Below are 21,498 nucleotides of genomic sequence, written 5' to 3'. Positions count from 1 at the left end.
AGTCCCGTGGCCTTGTTCCCATCCCCCCAAATCCATCCCCCCATTCCCGTCCCTGCATTCCCACCCCCCAATTCCCATCCTTCCGTTCCCACCTTCCCTAATTCCTATCCCTCCATTCCCATTCCCATCAATTCCTGTCCCCCCCAGTTCCCATGTCCCCCATTTCTCATCCCCCTAATTCTATTCCCTCCATTCCCATCCCCCCCATTCCCATCCCCATAATTCCCATCCCTCCATTCCCTTCCCCCAATTTCTGTCCCCTAATTCCTGTGTCCCCAATTCCCATTCTCCCATCCCCCGCAATTCACGTGTCCCTAATTCCTATCCCCCCAGTTCTATTCCCCTAATTCCCATCCCCAAATTCCCATCCCCCCGGCTTCTGTCCTCCCATTCCCATCCCCCCAATTCCTGTCCCCCCCTATTCCTGATCCCCCTATTCCCATCCCCATAATTCACATCCTTCCATTCCCTTCCCCCAATTCTATTCCCCTAATTCCTGCCCCCCAACTCCCATCCCCCCAAATCCATCCCCCTATTCCCATCCCTCCAATTCCCTTGTCCCCCAATTCCCATCCCCCCAATTCCTGTCCTCCCATTCCCATCCCTCCAATTCCCACTCCTCCATTCCCATCTCCCCTAATTCCTATTTCTCCATCCCCATCCGCTCCAATTCCTGTCCCCCCCAATTCCCATGTCCCCTAAATCCCATCCCCCTACTTCTATCCCCCCAATTCCCATGCCCCTAATTCCCATCCCCCTAATTCCCATCCCTCCATTCCCTTCCCCAAGTCCCTATCCCCTAATTCCTGTGTCCACAATTCCCATCCTCCCATTCCCATCCCCCCAATTCCCATGTCCCTAATTCCCATTCCCCATTCTACTCCCCTAATTCCTGCCCTCCTATTTTCCATCGCCCCAAATCCATCCCCCAGTTCCCATCCCCCCAATTCCTGTCCTCCAGTTCCTATCCCTTCATTCCCATCTCCCCTAATTCCTATCCTTCAATTCCTATTTCTCCATCCCCATCCCCTCCAATTCTATTGCCCCCCAATTCCCATGTCCCCCAATTCCCATCCCCCTAATTCCCATCCCTCCATTCCCTTCCCCGAGTCCCTATCCCCTAATTCCTGTGTCCACAATTCCCATCCTCCCATTCCCATCCCCCCAGTTCTATTCCCCTAATTCCCGTCCTCCCATTCCCACCTCCCCTAATTCACGTCCTCCCATTCCCACCTCCCCTAATTCCCATCCCCACAGCTCAGGGGTCACAGCAGCAACTCAAGGGGTTTATTGGGGGGGGGGGGGGCAGCAGTGGGGCCCGGGGGCCGCCGTGGGGAGGGCAGGGCGGGGGGGGGGGGCTCAGGGCTGCTCCTTGCTCTTGCCCAGGTCCAGGAGGGAGGAGAAGAGCCCCAGGACGTTGCTCCGCAGCTCCTGGGCCAGCGGCGTCAGCTGCTTGTTGGCCCGGTCCAGGTACGCCCTGGGGAGGGAAAAGGGGATGGGGACGGGAGCGGGGATGGGGACGGGGACGGGAGCGGGGACGGGAGCGGGGAAGGGGACGGGAGCGGGGAAGGGGACGGGAGCGGGGACGGGCAATGGGAGCGGGGACGGGCAATGGGAGCGGGGACGGGCAATGGGAGCGGGGACGGGACCGGTGCTGGGGATGGGAGTGGGAACGGGCAATGGGAGCGGGGATGGGGAAGGGACCGGGAATGGGGAAGGGACCGGGGATGGGGAAGGGACCGGGAATGGGGAAGGGACCGGGAATGGGGAAGGGACCGCGGATGGGGCTGCAGCCCCCGTGCCCCCCATCCCTTCCGTACTCTGCCTGGCTCCGCATCTCCTCCACCTGCAGCCTCTGGGGCAGGTCCTTGGTCATGAAGTCCGAGAAGCTCTGGAGGTGGCGGCTGAAGAAGTCCTCGGCCGGGACCTCGGGAGCGCCCTCGGCCGGGGCCTCCCTCCGGGACAGCGCAGCTTGGACGGGACCCAGCACCAACAGCAGCAGCATCGCGCCCGTCACCGCCTTCATCTCGTCGGGCTGGGGCGCAGGGCACGGGGCGTTGTCACCATGGGGCTGGGGTCCCCGGTGGCCCTACAGCCCCAGGGTCTGCTCCCGCCCCATCCCTGCCCCACGGCCCCATTCCTGTCCCATCCCACCCCACAGCCTCAGCCCAGCCCCGCAGCTCCACTGGCACCATCCTGCCCCTTTCCAGCCCCACAGCTCCATCCCTATCCCATTCCAACCCCGTGGCTCCAGCCCTTCCCCGTCCTGCCCCCATCCAGCCCCGTCCTGCCCAGCACCGGTGCCCCTCACCTGGGCAGGACTCAGGGCTATGGGGGCCTCTCGGGGGCTCTTTTTATCCCTCGGGATCAGCTCCCGCCCCCCGGCCGGGGGGGCCGGGCCTGGGTAAACACCATGGGGGTAAGGGTCGTGTGGGGGCCGCCCCCTCTTGGCCTCGCCAAGGTGGCCCCACACATCGTGTCCTGTCCCTATGTCCCCGTGTCCCATCCCCGTGTCCCAATGTCGCATCCCTGTGTCCCCACATCCCAACCCCGTGTCCCCATATCCCAACCCCGTGTCCCCATATCCCAACCCCGTGTCCCCATATCCCATCCCCGTGTCCCCATATCCCATCCCCGTGTCCCCACATCCCATCCCCGTGTCCCCATATCCCCATGGCGCAAGCAGGACACAGATGCTGGGTGCCAGTGATCCAGGCTTTGGGCTGGGGGGCTCCCCATGGCACGCTGGGCACTGGGACCCCCAGAACCGCCCCATGCCCCCCCCTCCCCCCTCTGCTGCCCCACACCAGGGTCCCAGCTTGGGGGGGGGTGGGGGGTGGGCACCCATGGGACCTGCGCCCCCTTTGTGACCGCTGGGCGAAGGTCGGTGCCCGCCCTTATCACTGACCCTCGGCCTCCAACGTGACGGTGACGCGGAGCGAGGGGGGGGGGGGTCCCGGGGGGGGGACACACGGACCCCGGGGTCAGCCCCGGGCTGATCGGGGACACGCGGGCAAAGGGCGGGGGGGCGGCACCGGGACCTCCCTGTGCCCCCGGGAACACGGGGGGGTTCCCTGGGGGGGGGGGCACCGGGGCCATGGAGAGGGAATGACATGGGGGGGGGGGGGACATGGGGCAGAGGAGATGGGGGCGGGTGGGGTTTGGGGGGGACATAGGGGGATAACAGGGGATGAAAGGGGAATAAAGGGGAACTGGGACACAGGCAGGAGCGTGCGGGATGTGGGGAGGGAACGGGACAAGAGGGGGTCCAGGGATGCAGGGAGAGGGCGATAAAGGGGGTACCCCTGAGACGGGCACAGGGATGCGATGGGGGGGGACACACACACGGGAGGAGCCGGAACGCGGCACCCCCGGAACCTCCCTGCGCGGGTCCTGAGTTCCGGGGGGGAACACAGCAAATGAGCGGCCCCGCCCCTGCGGCTCAGCCAATGAGCAGCGAGCGCTGCCCGCACCCAACATGGCGGCGGCGGCTTCGAGCGGGCGCGGCCTCCAGAAGCCGCTTCCGGTGGCGGCGGTGCCCGCGATGGCGGCGCCCGGTGGGGCCCGGGCCGTGGCCGTGGCTGGAACCGGAACCGGGCGGGTTTAGCTCCGGGACCCGGCCATGGGCAACGTGCTGGGCCCCGCCGCCCCCCGCGCCCCGCGCCGGGGGGAGCCGCTCGGGAGCCCCGGGAGCTTCGATGAGCTGCACCGGCAGTGCAAAGGTGCGGCGGGGGGCACCGGGGGGAAGGCTCCGGTGCGGCTCCGGGCCCCGCTCACCCCGGCCCGCGCTCCGCAGAGGTGTTCCCGCAGCAGATGGAGGGGGTGAAGCTTTTGGTCACCAAGACCCTGAGCAGCCACTTCCAGGTCAGGGGGGGGAGCCCCGGGGGGAAGGGGGGGGCCGTGTGTGTGTGTCCCCCTTGTCCGTGTGTCCCCCTTGTCCGTGTCCGTGTTCCCCCTGTGTCCCTGCCCCCCTTGTCCCTGTCCCCCCACGTGTCCGTGTCCGTGTCCCCCCCCATGTCCCCCTGTGTCCGTGTCCCCCCCATGTCCCTGTCCCCCCCCATGTCTGTGTCTCCCTGTGTCCTGGTCCCCCCCGTGTCCCCCCCCCATGTCCCCCTGTGTCCATGTCCCCCCCATGTCCCTGTCCCCCTGTGTCCCCACAGGTCTGTGTCTTCCCGTGTTCGTGTCTCCCCGTGTCCGTGTCCCCCCGTGTCCCCCCATGTCCCCCTGTGTCCGTGGTCCCCCATATCCCTGTTCCCCTGTGTCCATGTCCCCCCCCATGTCCCTGTCCCCCCGTGTCCATGGTCCCCCATATCCCTGTCCCCCTGTGTCCATGTCCCCCCCCGTCCCCCTGTTCCTCCATGTCCCCCTGTGTCCGTGTCCCCCCCCGTGTCCGTGTCTCCCTGTGTCCATGTCCCCCTATGTCCGTGTCCCCCCATGTCCCTGTCCCCCTGTGTCCCCCCATGTCTGTGTCTCCCTGTGTCCAGGTCCCCCCCGTGTCCCCCTCATGTCCCCCTGTGTCCGTGTCCCCCCCGTGTCCGTGTCCTCCCCCATGTCCCTGTGTCCATGCCCCCCCCTTGTCCCTGTCCCCCCCTTATCCCTGTTCCTCCATGTCCCCCTTTGTCCGTGTCCCCCCCCCATGTTCCTGTCCCCCTGTGTGTCCCCATGTCTGTGTCTCCCCGTGTCCATGTCCCCCCGTGTCCCCCCCGTGTCCCTGTCCCCCCATGTCCCCCCGTGTCCCCCCCATGTTCCTGTCCCCCTGTGTGTCCCCATGTCTGTGTCTCCCAGTGTCCATGTCCCCCCATGTCCCCCCGTGTCCGTGGTCCCCCATATCCCTGTCCCCCTGTGTCCATGTCCCCCCTCATGTCCCTGTCCCCCCCCCCGTCCCCCTGTCCCTCCATGTCCCCCTGTGTCCATGTCCCCCCCATGTCCCTGTCCCCGTGTCCCCCCATGTCTGTGTCTCCCTGTGTCCAGGTCCCCCCCATGTCCCCCTCATGTCCCCCTGTGTCCGTGTCCCCCCCGTGTCCGTGTCCTCCCCCATGTCCCTGTGTCCATGCCCCCCCCTTGTCCCTGTCCCCCCCTTATCCCTGTTCCTCCATGTCCCCCTTTGTCCGTGTCCCCCCCATGTCCCTGTCCCCCTGTGTCCCCCCATCTCTGTGTCTCCCCGTGTCCATGTCCCCCCATGTCCCCCCGTGTCCGTGGGCCCCTGTGTCCCTGTCCCCCCCATGTCCCTGTCCCTCCATGTCCCCCTGTGTCCATGTCCCCCCCATGTCCCTGTCCCCGTGTCTCCCCGTGTCCATGTCCCCTTGTGTCCCCCCTGTGTCCCTTTCCCCCCGTGTCCCCCCCATGTCCCTGTCCCCCCATGTCCTTGTCCCCCTGTGTCCAGTTCCCCCCCGTGTCCCCCCCCCCAGTGTCCGTGTCCCCCCCGCTGAGGTTCCTTCCCCACAGGTGACCCACACCATTCACATGAGCACGTTGGGACCCTCCGGTTACCGCTTCAACGCCACCTTCGTGGGTGACCGGCAGCTCAGCCCCACCGAGGTGAGGCCCGGCAGGGGGTGGCTGGGGGTCCGCTCCCTGTCACCCCCCTTTGTCACCCCCTTCCCCTTGTCCCCAGGCCTTCCCCACGCTGGTTGGGGACATGGACAGCGCCGGCAGCCTCAACGCCCAAGTGCTGCACCTCATCGCCGAGCGCATCCGCACCAAAGCCGTCTTCCAGGTGACTCCATGCAGGGACCACCGTGGGGTTGGGGGGGGGATGTTCCTGTCCCCATCCCCAGCGCGGTGACGGGACCCTCGGTGTCCCCCGTTTCCCCCCCTTTCCAGACCCACCAGGCCAAGTTCGTGACGTGGCAGTTCGACGGCGAGTACCGGGGCGACGACTGCACCGCCACCCTCACGCTGGGTAACCCCGACCTGCTCGGCGGCTCCGGTGAGCACCAGGACCATTCCCCCCCCCACAAAGTGTGGCACTGGGACAAAGGGGGGGGGTGGCCACGCACTGAGGGCTTTTGTGTGTCCCCACAGTGATCCTGGTGGCCCATTTCCTGCAGAGCATCACCCCACGCCTGGTGCTGGGGGGGGAGATGGTTTATCACCGGCGGCCGGGCGAGGAAGGAGCCATCCTCACGCTGGCGGGGAAATACACGGGTACGGGGGCACGTGGGGCATGGGGACGGTGATGGAAAGGGGGGGAACAGGGATGGGTCTGGGGGGGGGACGGGATATGGGGACCCCCCTGGCTCCCTTCGCCCTCCTCTTGGCTTCTCTTCCAGCTCAGAAGTGGGTCGCGACGCTGAACGTGGGCTACGGCGGAGCCCATGCCAGCTACTACCACCGCGCCAACGAGCAGGTGATGGCCTCATCCCCACGTCCCCCTCCCCGTGCGTGCCCAGCCCTTGGGATTCACGGTTCCATGTCCCCCATCCCCAGGTACAGGTCGGGGTGGAGCTGGAGGCCAACACACGGCTGCAGGAAACCACCTTTGCCTTTGGCTACCAGCTCAACCTGCCCCAAGCCAACATGGTGTTCAGAGGTGAGCCCGGAGCTGCGCCGGCCCTGGTGGCCCCAGCACCGTCCCGGTGCTCACCGTGTGCCCCCAACGCCACCACAGGGCTCGTGGACAGTAACTGGAGCGTCGGGGGGGTGCTGGAGAAGAAGCTGCCCCCCCTGCCCGTCACCCTGGCTCTGGGCGCCTTCCTCAACCACTGGAAGAACCGTTTCCACTGCGGCTTCAGCGTCATCGTGGGCTGAAGAGCGGCACCTGCCCTGCATGGAGCCGCTGACCGGGGCCGGACCGGGACCGGGCCGGGCCGGGGGAGCCCGTGGAGCCCGGGGGAGCCGGTCTCCGGTGCCGTGGGGACACGGGGATGGGCGGCGCACGGTGCCCGGTGGCAGCTTGGGGGTGAGGAGCGGCCGCTGCTCGGGGCCTGGGGGGGGGGGGTCCCTCCCTTGGCTCTGGGCACACGCAGAGCCTGGAAAAATAAAGGAGCTTTACTCTGCTTGGGGAGCTGTGCTGGGAGCACCGGGAATGCCGGGTGGGTTTAGCTGATGATCTCGGAGAGCAGCGGCGTCATGGAGGACAGGTCCTGGATGTGCAGGATCTGCCGCGTGTTCTCCACCTTCAGCGTCTGCAGCTCCGTCAGCAGCAGCAGCAGCTTCGCGTAGAGAAACCTGGGATGGGGACGGGGGGGTGGGTGTGTGTAGGGTATGGGGTAGGTGGGATGGATAAGGGGGGATGTGAAGCACTGGGGCTGTACCTGCCCTCGGGCATGGGGTGCTGGTGGTCAATGTAGCTCTTGAGGGTCAATGCCACCTTCTCCTGGAACTGGTCGATGGAGTCGTGCTGGGTGATGCTGGCGTGGTCTGGGCGGGGGGGGGGGGGATGTCAGGGGTGGCACCAAGGGGACGTGGCCCCGTCCCCCTCGTCCCCCCCTCGGTGCTCACCAGGTGAGAAGAGCAGCATGGCCTGGAGCAGGACGTACTCGGCCTCGTGCAGCCCCAGCTTCTTGAGGCTGATGTGGAACTTGAGCAGCGGCTCCAGGTAAATCTGCTGGAACCCGGCTGCGGGGAGGGGGCACAGGGTGACGGGGCTGGTACCGGGGTCCGTGTCACCGGTGTCGTGTCCCCCCCCCCGTGTCCTCACCCAAGGCACCGTCCTGGATGGTGTAGCAGTGCTGCCCGCACTCCCAGGCGTTGGTCTCGGCGTTGAAGACGGTGTTGAACTGGATCTGGCAGATCTCCAGCGTGGCTCCTTTCAGCAGCGAGATCTGGTCATCGATGGGCAAACTCCTGCCGGGGGGGTTTGGGGGAATAGGGACACAAGGGATAGCTCAGGGAAGGGTCCCTCGGTGGGGGGGGGTCCCCATCCCTTTTCCATCCTCTCCCGGGCACCTGAAGGCCGGGATCTCCTTGGCGAAGTTGATGACCTGCTGGATCATGAAGGTGCTGAGGTCGGCGAAGTGGGGCAGCATCGAGAACACATCGGGCAGCACATCCTCGTCCAGGCGCTCGGGCCACGCCGCGGTGCCGCCGCCGGGCTCCGGGGGGCTCTGCAGGCTGGGGATGTAGAGGCGAACAGCGGGCTTGGGGACGGGGGGGGGGATGTCAGCACCACCATGACGAGGAAAAGGGGAGGGGGGGGACACACACGCACACACAGGCGGTGTCCCCGTCCCCACTCACCCGGTAGTCCGTGAACTGGGAGAAGCTGGAGTCGAAGGTTTGCTGGTGCGCGGCGATGAGGAGCGCGATGAGCTCCTGCTGCTCCGCCGACAGCCCCCCCGGTCCCGGTGCTGCCAGCGCCAAGCGCCGCTGCCGCCGCAGCGCCCGGCGCCGCCGCAGAGCCTCCTCCGACATGATCACTGCCACCGGCACCGCCGTCAGGGCGGCAGCCGCTTGGCCCCGCTCTTTGGAAGGGGTTGGGGCACCCTTCCTCATCCCCCCCCCCATCCGGTGTCCCCGTACTCACTGTCCTTCCGCATGCCCACGTCGAGGCACTTCTGCAGGCGGCAGGCCTGGCACTGCCGGCGCTTGGCTTTGGTGATGGGGCAGCTCTGGGAGAAGGGGCACGTGAACTGGACCCCCTTGTTGATGGAGCGCCTTGGGGGGGGACGGGGGACTGTCACTGGAGGACCCCAATGTGGAGGGGCAGAGGCCACCCCACCTTGTGCCATGCCAAAGATGCCCATGGGGTTTGTTCCATCCTGCCGTGTCCCTTTGTCTTGCCCTGTTTCAGTCTCTCAGGTCCCATCTTGGCCTCTTCTGTCCCATCCCATCCTGTCCCGTTTCAGTCCACCCTGTCTGTCCCATCCCACCCTGTCCCTCCCATTTCAATTCATCCCGTTCATCCCATCCCATCTTGTCCCTCTGCTCCATCCTACCCTGTCCCACTTCAGTCTATTTTGTCCCCCTCTTCTGTCCTATTCCATTCCCATCCATCTTGTCCGTCCCATCCCATCTTCTCTCTTTGCTCCATCCCATCCCATCCTATCCCATCCCATTTCATCTGATCTTGTCCTGCTCTTCTGTCCCAACCCATCCTGTCCCACCTCATCCCATTCCATCTTCTCCTCCTCTTCTTGTCCATCTCATTGCATCCTTTTCAATCTCATCCCATCTTGTCCCATCCTGTCCCGTTTCAATCCAGCTTGTCCCCCTCTTCTGTCCCATCCCGTTCCATCCCATCTTGTCCATCCCACCTCCCGCTGTCCCCCTCCCCTGTCCCATCCCTGCCCTTCCCACCTGAAGAACCCTTTGCAGCCCTCGCAGGTCATGACGTGGAAGTGGTACCCGGTGGCGCGGTCCCCGCACACGGCGCAGATCTTCTCCTCGGCGGGCTCCGCATCAGCGCCGCGGGGCCCCAGCACTGAGCAGGGGCTGCTCTCGGGCTCCGATGGGCTCGACACGGACATGCCCGGGGCACCGGTGACCGCGGCCGGGGTTGGCAGCGGAGCCGGTGGCCCCCCCCCCCCCCCCCGGTGCCTGTCACGGCGCAGCCACGGGCTCGGCCCTGATGACACCGGAGCCGCTGCCGGAGCCCGGTGGAGTTTGAACCTTGAACTTGGGGCTGCGGCAGGCGGGGACAGGAGCGCGGGGCGGGGGCCGGGGCCGGGCAGGGCGGGAGCAGGGACAGGCGCAGGGCGCAGAGGGGGTGACAATGGCTGGGGTCCCCCCCCCGTTGCCTCCATCACCCCTGTTCCCCCCAGGTTCTCCCAGTCCCCTCTTGTCCCCCTGGGGTCCCCCCACTGTCCTGCGCATCCCCCTGCCTCCCTCCTGTGCCCTGAGTACCCCATCTATCCCCCCCGGTCCCCTTGGTCCCCCTGGTTCCCCTTTGTGTCGTCCCCCCCCCCGATCCCCCCAGTCCCTCCCTTTTCCCTAGGTCCTCCCATCTCCTCCCTTCCCCCCCCAGTGCCCCCTTGTCCCCCTGTTTTCCTTCTGCTCCTCCCCTTTTCCCCTGGGTCCCCCCATACTCCCCTTTTCCCCCAGTCCCCTCTGGGTCCCCCTTGTCCCCCCCCCATACCCCCCCTGTCCCCCTTTGTCCCCTCCCTGTCCCCCCGTGTCCCCGCGGGGCGTCGAGGCACGGATGGGGGGGGGGGGGGGTGTGAGACACGCGGAAGGGCTTGTCCCGCCCCCAGCCCCGTTCCCGCTCCCCATTGGCTGCCGCAGCCGTCACTCAGCCAAGCCCCCTATAAAGACAGCGGCGGGCGCGGGGCTCCGCACACCGGGAGCGGCGGCACCGGAGCGGCCATGAGCGAGGTGGGCACCGGCCCCGGGGCTTTTCCTCCCCTTTCCCTTCGTATTGAACAAAGAACCGGGCCAGGAGCTGCCCCGTGAGGATGGGGAGGGGGGGGGATGCTGCAACCGGGGAGGGGTCCCGGTAAATGCCCCCCGGTGCGGGTTTGCTACCGGGAGCCCCGCGTCATCCCCGGGCACCCCGTTCTCTCCGCAGCGCAGCCCCAATGAGACCCCATCGGCGGCGGAGGCTCCCGGCGGGCAGGAGGAAGGTGAGGACCCCCCCCCTCACCCGGTATGAACGGGAGGGGGCACCCGGTGACCCAGACCCGAGGCGGGGGGGGACGCATTGGGAGGGTTGGGGACCTGCTTCGTCCTTCCCCTGTCCCTTAGCGGGGTGCTCCCTGCCTCTGGGGGGGGTGGGGTGCGGGTACTCAATGGGTGAGTCTGGGGGTGCCCCTGTTTTATGTCCAGCCAAAGCCGGTGACCCCAAGAAGGTGGAGGAGGAGGAGGAGGAGGAGGAGATCGACATCGACCTGAGCGCGCCGGAGACGGAGAGAGCCGCGCTCGCCATCCAGGGAAAATTCCGCCGCTTCCAGAAGCAGAAGAAGGAATCGGGGCCCTGAGCGGCCCCCGGGACCCCCCAACCCGCGGCGGGCACCGGCTCCTGCCCCGTCCGCCCGACCCCAGCGGGGCCGGAAAGGGGGGGCCTCAGCCCTTCCTTACCCACGGGGTGATGCTGGGGTGGGGGGGCACAACACAGGCGGGTCCCCCTGAGCGGAGGTGGCCCCTGGTGCGAGGGGGCAGCGTGGAAGTCTTATCCCGGGGGGGAGCCTCCGTGTCCCTGTGGGTGCTGGGGACAAGGAAGGGGGGGGGCACAAGCAGCGGTGTCCCCCTGAGTGAGGGCAGCGGCCTCGGGAAACGGGGAGCCCCCCCCCACGTTCCTGTCGTTGTCACCGTCCCCACCCCGGGGAAGGATGTGAAGGAATAAAGCGGGAGGAAGAGGAGCGCGAGTGGCGCTTGGTGTGTGGGGCCGGACCCCCCCGTCCCCCGTGGGTCCCTGCTGGGGCAGGAGGGGAGCAGGGCTATGGGGCTATGGCACTTTGGGAACGGCTCATCCCGCCCGCATTTCCAGCACCCCCTCATTCGGGGCTTATCCCATGAAATTCCGCTTCATTCCTCAGCCCCTGGAGCCGCGGCCTCATTTCCCAGCGCGCTGCGGTGATTAAAGATGCTGCTGCTGCTCCCCCCTTCCCTCCCTTCTTCCTACCCCCCTCCTTTTACCCCCTCTCTTCCTCGGCAAGGACCAAGCAGCGATTCCCAGCTCCGGCATCCCTGGAGCAGCAGATCCCGGCTCATAACAAGGGAACAACGCTTTTTGGGGGGGGCTAAACCAGCGCTTCGAGGGGGGGGGGGAGATCCCGAGCACTGAGGCTGGTCCAAGCGGTGCCGGTGACCGGGAATAGCTTCTTGGGAAGAAAAACAGCGCCGGGACCCAGGGGACGTCCCGGGGTTGGGCTCCGCAGACTTATTAGGGAAAAGCCAATTATAGCCCCCGGGGGGGGGGCATTGGGCACGGGCACTACGGGGATGGGGACAGTCACCCTCCCCCGACCTGTGTTAATTGGAGGGAGCTTTAATGAGCGTCTAATGAGGGGGAAAGTGGCCCCAAGGGTGGCTTCGTGGACAACAGGGGGAATGGGGGGGGGAGGCAGTGGGGTGCCACCGTTCTATGGTGGGTTTCCATGTGATGCTCAGCCACTGTGTGTGTCCCTGTCACCCCCCCCCCCCCGCCACAGACACAGGGTGGGGGGGGACAGGGATGGACGGATGGACACCGGGTCCTGGAGGTGTGAGTTTTATTAATGGCACTATGGGGATGGGGACACAAACACACACACACACATGGATGGGGGGGGTACAAAACCACATCGGGGAGCCTGGCGCCAGGGTGATGGGCACCGGCCGCAGCCTCTCCTCCTCCACGAGGCTCCGGCCGACGCGGGGCTGGGGGTTACGGGGGGACACGGAGGGTTAATGGGGGGCGGAGGGGGCGCGGCGGGGGCCCCCCACGACGTCATTTGGGTTCGGTCGTGGGGAAGAGACGAGAAAACGGCCAGAAAAGGGCAAAAAAAACCCTCCCGGGGATGGGGTTTGGGGGGGGGGGGGAGATGGTGTTGGGGTGAACCGGGCCCATGGGGACCCCGCAGGTCCCTGGGGAGGGGGGGCCCGGGGCACCCCGGGCTGGGGGAAACCACCCCAAAACTCATTGGTTGTGTCTCCAAATAGAAGAGAGCCCCATCAGTGCCCGGGGCTGGGCAGGGCAGCGGCTGCGCAGAGGAAGGTACCGACCATGATGGGGGGGGACCCGGAGGGGGGGACCGGGGCGAGGAGCACACCCCGCTCCCCGCCGGGTCCCCGCCGCTTCCGGAGCGGGGGGGGGGGGGTGTCCCCACGTCCTGCTGGGGCATCAGGTCCCCGCATTGGGCTTGATGATGCTCATGAGGGCGTTCTTGAGGCTGCCCTTGCTGGGGGAGCGGACGGCGGGTGCAGGGCGGGGGGCCTCAGCCTCCTCCCCCCGCAGCTCCATCTCGATGGTCATGATGACTTTGGGGGACCGAGGGGCCCCGGTGCCCGGCCCCGCTGTACCTTCCCTGCCCGCTAACCGCTATTTCTTATCCTTGCGGGACTCTCCCGGAGCTCCTTTGGCTTTCTTCTCACTCGCTGCCTTGGTGCTGCGGCTGTGGTCCAGCATGGCGTAAAGCACCGGTGCCTGTGGCAACGGGGAGGTGTTGGTGACATCCTAACACACCCCCTCCCCCCAGTGTCACCAAAACAGAGGAGAGAGCATCACACCCCCTCCAGCAAAGCCATTTCACCCCTCAACCCCTCACTACCCACCTGCCGGCTCCGCTTGGAAGCATCCTTGGCCGATCTTTGCAGCTTCCCCTTCTCCATGGCACTAAAATTGGGGGGAAAAGGACAAAAAGGAGCTTGGAAAAGGCAAATCCATTCCCCCTCCCTGTTCCCACCGGCAGCACCGGTTTGGGGAGGTTCACTCTGGTTTGGTGCTGGCGCTCACCTCAGCCGGCGCTGCAGCGTCGCCTGGCGCCGCAGCCAGCACGCCCGGAGGATGTAGACGATGGCCACCACCACGGCCACCAACAGCAGGGCCCCACCGATGATGGAGCCCAGCACCACGCCGTAGCGGGTGGGCACTGCGGGGAGGCCCCGTTAGCGGCTCCGGGATGGGAACAGGGATGTTTGGGAACGGGAATTGCGGCTCCGTACCTTTCTCAAAGACGTAGAGCGTGACCTGGGAGGACTTGCCCACGATGTCCGGAGGGTTCTTGACGTCGCAGGTGAAGGTGCCGTTGTCGGTGTAGTCCAGGTTGTGGATGACGATGGAGCCGTCCTTGCGGTAGGGGTTGCCCACCCATTCCATGCGCTCCTTGAAGGTGCCCACGTCATCGATGTAGGGTTGGCCTTTGGCGTAGTGGAATATCTACGGGTGGAAGGGGACACGCACACGGACATCGGCGTCACCGGGGGCGCCGGGGGCCACAGCACCCCAGGGCCACCCAGCGGGTGCTTACGGAGGTGCTGTCGCGGGAGCCCTCGGCTTGGAAGTGCCAAGTGATGGAGATGTCGTCGGAGATCCACTCGGATGACCAGAAGCTGCAGGAGAGGGTGACGTGGGAGCCGACGGTGCCGTACACTTCCCGCTGCGTGTACACGTGGATGGACAACGTCGGGGATGGCCCTGGTGGGGTGAGGGGGGGCACAATCAGCTCCATGGGGGGACCTTGGTGCTCGTCATCGATATCCCCATGCAGCTACGACCCAGAAGGGCTTTTGGTGGGGGCCAGCAGCTCTTTGTGCCACCGCAGCATCCCCATGGATGTGCCCTAGTGGGGCTGGGGCTGGCATCCCCACGATGGTTCCAGAGCACCACCACGACCAGCGCCAGCCCCAAACCCAAGACATTTGGGTACCCCCCCCCCTCCCCAGCTCCAGGATGTGGGGCCAGGACATCGGCACCAGCGCCGCGGGGCTTCAGCTTACCCGGTACCCAGAGGAGCGCGGCGAGGAGCAGGACGAGGTCCCCGGTGCCCTGCGACATCGTGGCTGCAGTCACGGCGGGGGGCGCCGCGCCCAAAGGTCCCGGAGCACCGGGGACGAGGCTTAAGAGCGGAGCAGCACCGAGTGGTGCCGGCGGAGCCCCGGGCTCGGTCCAATGGGCGCAGAGCAGCCGGGGCGGCGGAGGCCAAGGGGGAGCCGCGCAGCCCGGTGCTCAAAGGGGACATTTAGTTCGGGGCTGGGCGAGGTGGGGGCAGAGTGTCCCGGGGGGGGGGGGGTCCACACACAGCACCCATTGTCCCGCCGCATTCCCGCCCGCGGGATCGGGCATTCCCGGAGGTGGAGAGGCAGGAATGTGCCCCCCCCCCCCCCCAGCCCCAGAGCCCCGGCGCAGCCGCCGGCCGGGTGTGATGTGGGGCTGTGGGGGTCTCGCATTGACCCCATCGCGGCCAATGGCCACCGAACGGCCCCGTTTGTGCTGAGGGTCCTGGTTGGCGTTACCGGGAGCTACCGGATGAGGAGCGAGGAGGGCGGGGGGCGCTCCGGAGGGTTTGGAGCAGGGAATGGGGATGGGGATGGGATGAGGCGCTGCGGGGGCTCCATCCATCACCGGTAACGGGGTGGGGGATAACGGGGAGCCCCCGTCCTGCCCCATGGCAGCTTCGGGGGGAGACCGGGAGATAACGGGGAGCCCCCCGGGGAATAACGGGGAGCCCCGGGGGGATAACGGGGAGCCCCGGGGGGAATAACGGGGAGCCCCGGGGGGATAACGGGGAGGACCCTGGGGAATAACGAAGCCCCGGGGGGTTACCGACAGCTCTGGAGGTAATGGGGGGGGGGGCAGAAACAGAGCCTGGGGGGGGTGATGGGAACCCCCGGTACCGGTTAACGGAGGGAGCCCCGGAGGTAACGGGTAATAACGGGGGATGTCAACAGGCAGCGGCGAGTAACGGGGAAGTAAAGGGGGTATCGGGGGTGTTCCCGGGCATCGGGGGGCACCGGGGGTACCGGGGGGCACCGGCGGAAGTGCGTCACGAGCACTTCCGGCGTGCGGAGCCTCCCAAGATGGCGGCGCTGGCGTTGAGGTGACTCCCGGGGCGGCGGGGGGGGGGGATCACGGGACCTGGGGTGCGAGGCCGTCGTTAACGGCCCCCGGTGCCCCCTTGGTCCGGGCCGGCTCCGTCCCACTGCCGCCGGTGTCCCCATGGCCTGAAGCTGCCTCTTCCCCTCTGGGGGGCTCCGCCGGGCCCCGTTACCGGCGGGTTCCGGCCGCAGGGATCCGCTCCTTGGTGCAGGCGGAGCTGTGGGAGCTCCATCGCCGCTCGGCACACGGAAAGCCGGGGACGGAGCCGGTCTCTTGGCCTTCTCCGCGGTCGTTACCGGGCAAGCACCGACAGAGCCTGCGGGCACGGCGCTGCTCCAGCAGGGTCAGCTCGGACCGGGGTGGGGGGGGCAGGTCCTGAGCGCATCCCTCGGGCTGCGGGACAAGCAGGATGCTGTGGGGGGGCTGAAGGATCCTTTCCTTTCTTAGGGCTCATCCTTCCCGGTTTTGGGGGGCCCCCATCCCGTTGCAAGGGGTGGAGACGAGCCGGTGTGGGGCTTTAATGGGGCAAAGCAGTGGCTGGGCCTCAGGGATGGCACGGAGCCGCGTGTGGCGGGGCTCCGAGGAGGCTTCGGAGGCCTGAAACCTGTCAGGGCCAGGAGGGAGCCTTCGGGAAGGGAAAACCTTGCCCCGGGAACTCGGGGGGGGGTTGCTGAGAATAACCCGGGCTTTTGTTTGCTGTTCCCAGCCGTGAGGAGCTGCTCCAGCTCCTGCTGCTTTCCCTACCAGGACGGCAAAGAGAGCTTGGGCTGGGGGCAGATGTTAGGGTGCTGGGGCAGATGTTAGGGGGCTGGGGGCAGATGTTAGGGTGCTGGGGGCAGGTGTTAGGGGGCTGGGGGCAGATGTTAGGGGGCTGGGGCAGATGTTAGGGGGCTGGGTGCTGGGGGCAGATGTTAGGGGGCTGGGGCAGATGTTAGGGGGCTGGGTGCTGGGGGCAGATGTTAGGGGGCTGGGGGCAGATGTTAGGGTGCTGGGGCAGATGTTAGTCGGCTGTGCGCAGATGTTAGAGCGATGGCTGGGGGCAGATGTTAGGGGGCTGGGGGCAGATGTTAGAGGGCTGGGGGCTGGGGGCAGATGTTAGGGGGCTGGGGGCAGATGTTAGGGTGCTGGGGCAGATGTTAGGGGGCTGGGGCAGATGTTAGGGTGCTGGGGGCAGATGTTAGGGTGCTGGGGGCAGATGTTAGGGTGCTGGGGGCAGATGTTAGGGGGCTGGGGGCAGATGTTAGGGTGCTGGGGGCAGATGTTAGGGTGCTGGGGGCAGATGTTAGGGTGCTGGGGCAGATGTTAGGGGGCTGGGGCAGATGTTAGGGTGCTGGGGGCAGATGTTAGGGGGCTGGGGGCAGATGTTAGGGTGCTGGGGCAGGTGTTAGGGGGCTGGGGGCAGATGTTAGGGGGCTGAGGCAGATGTTAGGGGGCTGGGGGCAGATGTTGGGGGGCTGGGGCAGATGTTAGGGGGCTGGGGGCAGATGTTAGGGTGCTGGGGGCAGATGTTAGGGGGCTGGGGGCAGATGTTAGGGGGCTGGGGGCAGATGTTAGGGTGCTGGGGCAGATGTTAGGGGGCTGGGGCAGATGTTAGGGGGCTGGGGAGCTTCACGGCTGTCGCTGTCACGCGCCTGTGGGGCGCTGGCTCCCTTTTGTCCTGGGCTCTGCAGATTCCAGCCCACATCCTCCTGGAGTGATGCCCGTGAATGTCCAAGCCGGGCTCCTCACCCCCTCTGCAGGGAGCAGCTCCCACTCTTTTTGGGGCACCACAAAATCCCTTTTGACTTTTGCTCTCCCCCCTTCCCTCCCTGCCCCGAGCTCAGCACCACCAGCACCAGCACCTCCAATGCAGAGGCACACGGCCGTGGATCCAGGCACCGGGAGGAAGAGGAGGGAATGGCCACCCTCAGGGCTCCCTGCAGCCCTTCCCCGGCGCTGGATCCCAGCTCGTGCCTTGCGTGGGCTGTGGGGAGAGGGCAGAGGAGCTGCTTTGATGTAGCTGAGCTTGGGGTGCTGCTCCCACCTGCTTTGCAAGCAGGGGGTAAGAGCTGAGCGGGGTTATTATGGGCTGTTGCCAGGAAGCGGCCCTTGGGGCTGAGCCTTGAGGAGCTCAAGGGCCAGCCCAGCCCTGCTCGTGATCAGATAGGGTTGAAGGCAAGCAACTCCAGGTGAAACTCCAGCGCTTCCCAGGTGAATCCCGGCCTCGTCCCGATGGATTTCCTTTGGCACTCACCAAACCTTTCCCTCTCCTCTCTTGCAGATGCGCCGGGCAGCGCCGGTTGCTGGCTCGGCTCAGCCCCAGCTTCTCTGTGCCACAGTGAGTCCCAAGGGTTCCGGATCCCAACTCTTCCCCAAGGGAATCCCATCTACGCCTTTGGGGCTTGTGTGCTCCAGCCCCTCAGTGATTCCATGGTTAGGGAAGGCCTGGGGGGGGAGCCTGGCTGAGGGAGCAGCAGCACCCTCACCCCTCCATGCACCCAGGGAGGTTTGGGAGCTGCAGAATCCTTGCCCTCGGTGCTTCCAGACTTTGGGAGAAACGGTTCTTCCCTGCTACATGGGGCTGGAAGTGCAGTTACAGCCTCATCCCGGGAGCATGGAATCACCAGGAGCAGCAGCCAATTCCCATGGCAGGGAAGAGCAGGGTGGGTGTTAGCAGGGTGATGGAGGGTGCCATCTGCTCCGCTGTACCCCGTCTGCAGGGTGCTGGCTTGCACCCAGCGCATCCCTTGGGAATATCATGGCTCCCTTGGGATTGCTGGAGTGGGGGAGGTTCCCACAGCCAAGCTCCCTCTCCCCACACTTCCCATCTCCTCTTCTCCACAGCGTTGTCCCAATGGCAACAACGGCCAAGGAGGAGATGAGCCGCTTCTGGGAGAAGAACACCAAGTCCAACCGTCCCCTGTCCCCTCACGTTAGCATTTACAAGTAAGGGCAGCCACTGTGGGGCTCTGGGGTCCCTCCCTCCTCAGTGGGGTGACCCCTTGGTGGGGGCCACCTCCAATGCTTTTCCATGCCCAAATCCTGCCCCTTTATTCCCAAACTTCCCCAGCCTTTGGTTCCATCTCCCTTTAAGCTCTCCCAGCAGCCGCCCGCCGGTGCCATTCCCCAGCTGCCTCTGCACATTCCCCTTTTGTTCTGGGTGGATTCCTGGGATAGCTCCGAGTGCAGGGACACCCCCTGGGAGCAGAGGGGCCTCTCCTGGGGGGTGCTGTGGTGCTGACGAGGTGCTTGTCTTGCAGGTGGTCCTTGCCCATGGCGATGTCCATCACGCACCGCGGCACCGGCGTGGCGCTCAGCTTAGGTGCGTGCACCGGCACTGCCACCGGTGGCGTTCCAGTGGGGATGTGTTCCACTGGGAAACCTCTGCTTTGTCATCGAATCCCAGCCAGGGTTGGGTTGGAAGGGACCTTAAAGCCACGAGCAGGGACCCTTTCCACTTGGTTGCTCCAAGCCTGCCCTTGAGCACTGCCAGGGATGGGGCAGCCAACCCATTCCAGTGTCGTCCCCCCCCCACAACCTCGTGGTGAGGAGCTTCTTCCCAAGATCTCCTCTAAGTCTGCCCTCATCCACTTGGAAGCCAAACCTCCTCATCCCATCCCAGCGATGGCACCGGCATCCAGCCCCCTCCATCAGTCTGCTCTGCGGGGTTTGACCGAACGAGGGGACGCCTGACTGTGAAAGGCTCTTTCATTTCCATTAATGGCCTCTCCTGGCAGCAGGAAGGAGCTTCTCCAGTAGCTCCCTGTTGAGATGGAAGGGATTGGGAAAGATAGACAGGAATTGTGTTCAGAGGGAGAGGGCTGCAGCCCATCCCCATCCGGGCTTGGGAATTGGGCTCCCGGTTGCCCCCTGCATCCCCATCCAACTTGCTGGGAGCTGGCAGGTCCCTGTTGCCTTTCTGCTCCATCCATCAGCTTCTGCTGGAGGAGAAGCAGTGGGAGAAGGGGGGAGATCCCATTCCCTCTCCATCAAAGCTCCATTAGGGAGGGAGCTTGTGGCTTCCTGTGCTGGCTGGAGGTGAGCATAGAGGCCCCCGAGGGGAAGAGTGGCTGAGGAGGAAGCCGCTGGTGCTGGAGGGGGAGTCGCTGTTTGATCCTTGCCCTTCCTTCAGCTGCACCATATGGAAAAGCTCCCTTGGCCTAGGAAAGAGGAGGATGAGCAGGAAAAGGAGGAAGAGGGGAAGGTGTTGTGGCTCCTGTGGTTAGCACAGCCCTGGCTCTTGGCTGCTGCTGCTGGTGCTGGTCTGTGCTGAAGCCGCCTCACTCCATCCCTGTTGGAGCCCAGCAGTGGAGGGATTTCTGTCCCACAGTGTGGATCTGGGGGGGGTTTCCTTGCCCCTTTTCCCTTGCCTTTGGGCTGCTTTGGCTGCCGTGGCAGGAGCTTGGTCCCTGAGGGGGGGCATGAGGAAAGCAGCACCCACATTTGGGGCGATGCAAAATCCTCAGCACCCCAGGGTGCAGCCACCGCGTGGGCCTCCTCTTCCACTGATCCCATTGAGGCTGTGTCCCCAAAGCACAGACCCGGGGGCTCACTGGGGACTATGGGGGGGGGGTCCAAACCCTTCTGCTGCTTAACCCAGGCCTTTGTCCTCCTCAGGGGTGTCCCTCTTCGGGCTGGCCGCGCTGGTGCTGCCGCAGCCCTTCCCGCACTACCTGGCCATGGTGAAGTCGCTCAGCCTGGGCCCTGCTCTCATCTTCTCAGCTAAGTTTGCGCTGGCTTTTCCCTTCTCCTACCACACCTGGAACGGGATCCGGCACCTTGTGAGTGGGAGCACGAGGGAAGGTGCCTTTGGGAATGGGAATTTAATCAACTTAAAGCTCACCTAAAGCCACGGGCAGGGACCCCTTCCACAGGAGCAGGATGCTCCAACCTGGCCTTGAGCACTGCCAGGGATGGGGCAGCCACAGCTTCTCTGGGGCACCCTGTGCCAGCACCTCAGCACCCTCACAGGGAAGAGCTTCTGCCTAAGAGCTCAGCTCAGTCTCCCCTCGGGCAGGTTAAAGCCATTCCCCTTGACCTGTCCCTGCATCCCTTGTCCCAAGCCCCTCTCCAGGTTTCCTGCAGCCCCTTTAGGCACTGGTGCTGCTTTAAGCTCTTCCCTGAGCTGCTGCTCCCGCTGGACACCGTTGGCAGGTTCCTGCTGGGAACAGCACAGGATGAGCTGCACTGTTCTGCTCTGAGGGTTGGCTTTGTACCCAGGTAAAAGGGAGCTGGGTTAACCCTGCTGTTATCTCCTTTCCTGCAGGCCTGGGACATGGGGAAGGGCTTCAAGATCCCACAAGTGAACCAGTCCGGGGTGCTGGTGCTCATCCTGACCCTGCTGTCTGCTGCAGGCCTGGCGGCCATGTGAAGGCCTCCTCTGCCTTACTCCATCCTGAACCCCCTCAGGAGCTGCAGGAGAGGGGGGATCAGGCTCCAGGTGGGGTGGGTGTTATCCCAGGGGAAGGAGTCGCTTCCCAGCTCCCAGTTTGTGGATGATCAGAGCTGCTTTTTGCTTCCTCCCCCCCGGCTGTTTCTGTGCCCTGCTGTGTCCTGAGCTGCAGACAAAGCCAGGTCTGTGTCCCACAGGAGTGGGCTCAGGACAAGCATCTCCATTGAGCAGCCTGGGAGAGCCGGAGCTGCCAACGCCGGGCCTGCCGCAGGGATGGGTGGTGGGGGCTGGATGGGGCGCTCAGCCCCACGGCGTCCATCCCTGCTCCTTATCCTGCCAAACATCCCCATCCAAACGGCTCTGGGTGGAAGAACACCCCGGTTCCCTCCGTCTGGAATGCAGGATGCAGTTTGCCCGTGGCATCAGCTCCCATTTGGGCTCTTTGCCCTGTGTCACCTTTGCAATAAAGCAGCTTTGATCCTTCACCCTGAGCCACCGAGCTGGGTGTCTGGGCTCCACACTTCCCCCTGGGACACAGCATTCCCAGGAAGCTGCTGCTTCCCAGTGGAGCTGAGCTGGACCAGGCTCTTTGTGCCTCCTCTCGGGGTCCAGGGACTTCAGTTGTGGCTCAGATGGGCTTTGCAAAGCGGCTGCTTCCCACTGGGAGCTTCATCCTGATTCCCTGCGCCCCCTTCCCAGCATCACCTGGAACAACAGTGGCTCAATGGAGCAG

General features: G+C 65.5%; 5 protein-coding genes across 6 annotated transcripts; 2 read left to right on the top strand and 3 right to left on the bottom strand.

The window, feature by feature from the left end:
• Nucleotides 1-1,265: 1,265 nt before the first annotated feature.
• On the bottom strand, nucleotides 1,266-2,061 carry LOC134170863 (apolipoprotein A-II-like). The gene is made up of 2 exons (XM_062632613.1): nucleotides 1,821-2,061; nucleotides 1,266-1,477 (listed from the first exon to the last, which is right to left on the bottom strand). Exons 1-2 carry the CDS (start codon nucleotides 2,024-2,026, stop codon nucleotides 1,360-1,362), a joined length of 324 nt encoding a protein of 107 aa, XP_062488597.1. The 5' UTR covers nucleotides 2,027-2,061; the 3' UTR covers nucleotides 1,266-1,359.
• A 1,455-nt stretch (nucleotides 2,062-3,516) lies between these two features.
• On the top strand, nucleotides 3,517-6,998 carry TOMM40L (translocase of outer mitochondrial membrane 40 like). Of its 2 annotated transcripts, none has more exons than XM_062632611.1 (9): nucleotides 3,517-3,722; nucleotides 3,797-3,864; nucleotides 5,446-5,538; nucleotides 5,615-5,716; nucleotides 5,824-5,929; nucleotides 6,051-6,147; nucleotides 6,273-6,349; nucleotides 6,430-6,532; nucleotides 6,611-6,998. In XM_062632611.1, exons 1-9 carry the CDS (start codon nucleotides 3,623-3,625, stop codon nucleotides 6,624-6,626), a joined length of 762 nt encoding a protein of 253 aa, XP_062488595.1. In that variant the 5' UTR covers nucleotides 3,517-3,622; the 3' UTR covers nucleotides 6,627-6,998. The 2 variants fall into 2 exon arrangements, with proteins under 2 accessions (XP_062488595.1, XP_062488594.1); XM_062632610.1 differs by having other exon boundaries at nucleotides 3,519-3,722; nucleotides 6,025-6,147.
• Nucleotides 6,970-9,462, bottom strand: NR1I3 (nuclear receptor subfamily 1 group I member 3). The gene is made up of 8 exons (XM_062632612.1): nucleotides 9,241-9,462; nucleotides 8,468-8,598; nucleotides 8,182-8,360; nucleotides 7,891-8,081; nucleotides 7,643-7,788; nucleotides 7,444-7,560; nucleotides 7,257-7,362; nucleotides 6,970-7,170 (listed from the first exon to the last, which is right to left on the bottom strand). The coding sequence occupies exons 1-8, from the start codon at nucleotides 9,408-9,410 to the stop codon at nucleotides 7,041-7,043; spliced, it is 1,170 nt and encodes a 389-aa protein (XP_062488596.1). The 5' UTR covers nucleotides 9,411-9,462; the 3' UTR covers nucleotides 6,970-7,040.
• Nucleotides 9,463-12,110: 2,648 nt separating this feature from the next.
• On the bottom strand, nucleotides 12,111-14,369 carry MPZ (myelin protein zero). Its single transcript, XM_062632616.1, has 6 exons — nucleotides 14,296-14,369; nucleotides 13,827-13,993; nucleotides 13,522-13,735; nucleotides 13,313-13,448; nucleotides 13,132-13,192; nucleotides 12,111-13,003 (listed from the first exon to the last, which is right to left on the bottom strand). Exons 1-6 carry the CDS (start codon nucleotides 14,351-14,353, stop codon nucleotides 12,899-12,901), a joined length of 741 nt encoding a protein of 246 aa, XP_062488600.1. The 5' UTR covers nucleotides 14,354-14,369; the 3' UTR covers nucleotides 12,111-12,898.
• A 954-nt stretch (nucleotides 14,370-15,323) lies between these two features.
• SDHC (succinate dehydrogenase complex subunit C) lies at nucleotides 15,324-21,256 on the top strand. The gene is made up of 6 exons (XM_062632609.1): nucleotides 15,324-15,395; nucleotides 17,655-17,711; nucleotides 18,218-18,319; nucleotides 18,634-18,695; nucleotides 19,991-20,154; nucleotides 20,640-21,256. The coding sequence occupies exons 1-6, from the start codon at nucleotides 15,376-15,378 to the stop codon at nucleotides 20,742-20,744; spliced, it is 510 nt and encodes a 169-aa protein (XP_062488593.1). The 5' UTR covers nucleotides 15,324-15,375; the 3' UTR covers nucleotides 20,745-21,256.
• The last annotated feature ends 242 nt before the right edge of the window (nucleotides 21,257-21,498 follow it).

The sequence above is a fragment of the Pezoporus occidentalis genome, unplaced genomic scaffold (genome assembly GCF_034315485.1).
Source record: "Pezoporus occidentalis ecotype Australia unplaced genomic scaffold, CSIRO_AGI_Poc_V1 ctg391, whole genome shotgun sequence".
Taxonomy (NCBI): Eukaryota; Metazoa; Chordata; class Aves; order Psittaciformes; family Psittacidae; genus Pezoporus; species Pezoporus occidentalis.
The sequence above is the reverse complement of the archived record's forward strand: the minus strand, read 5'-3'. Positions and strand labels throughout refer to the sequence as shown.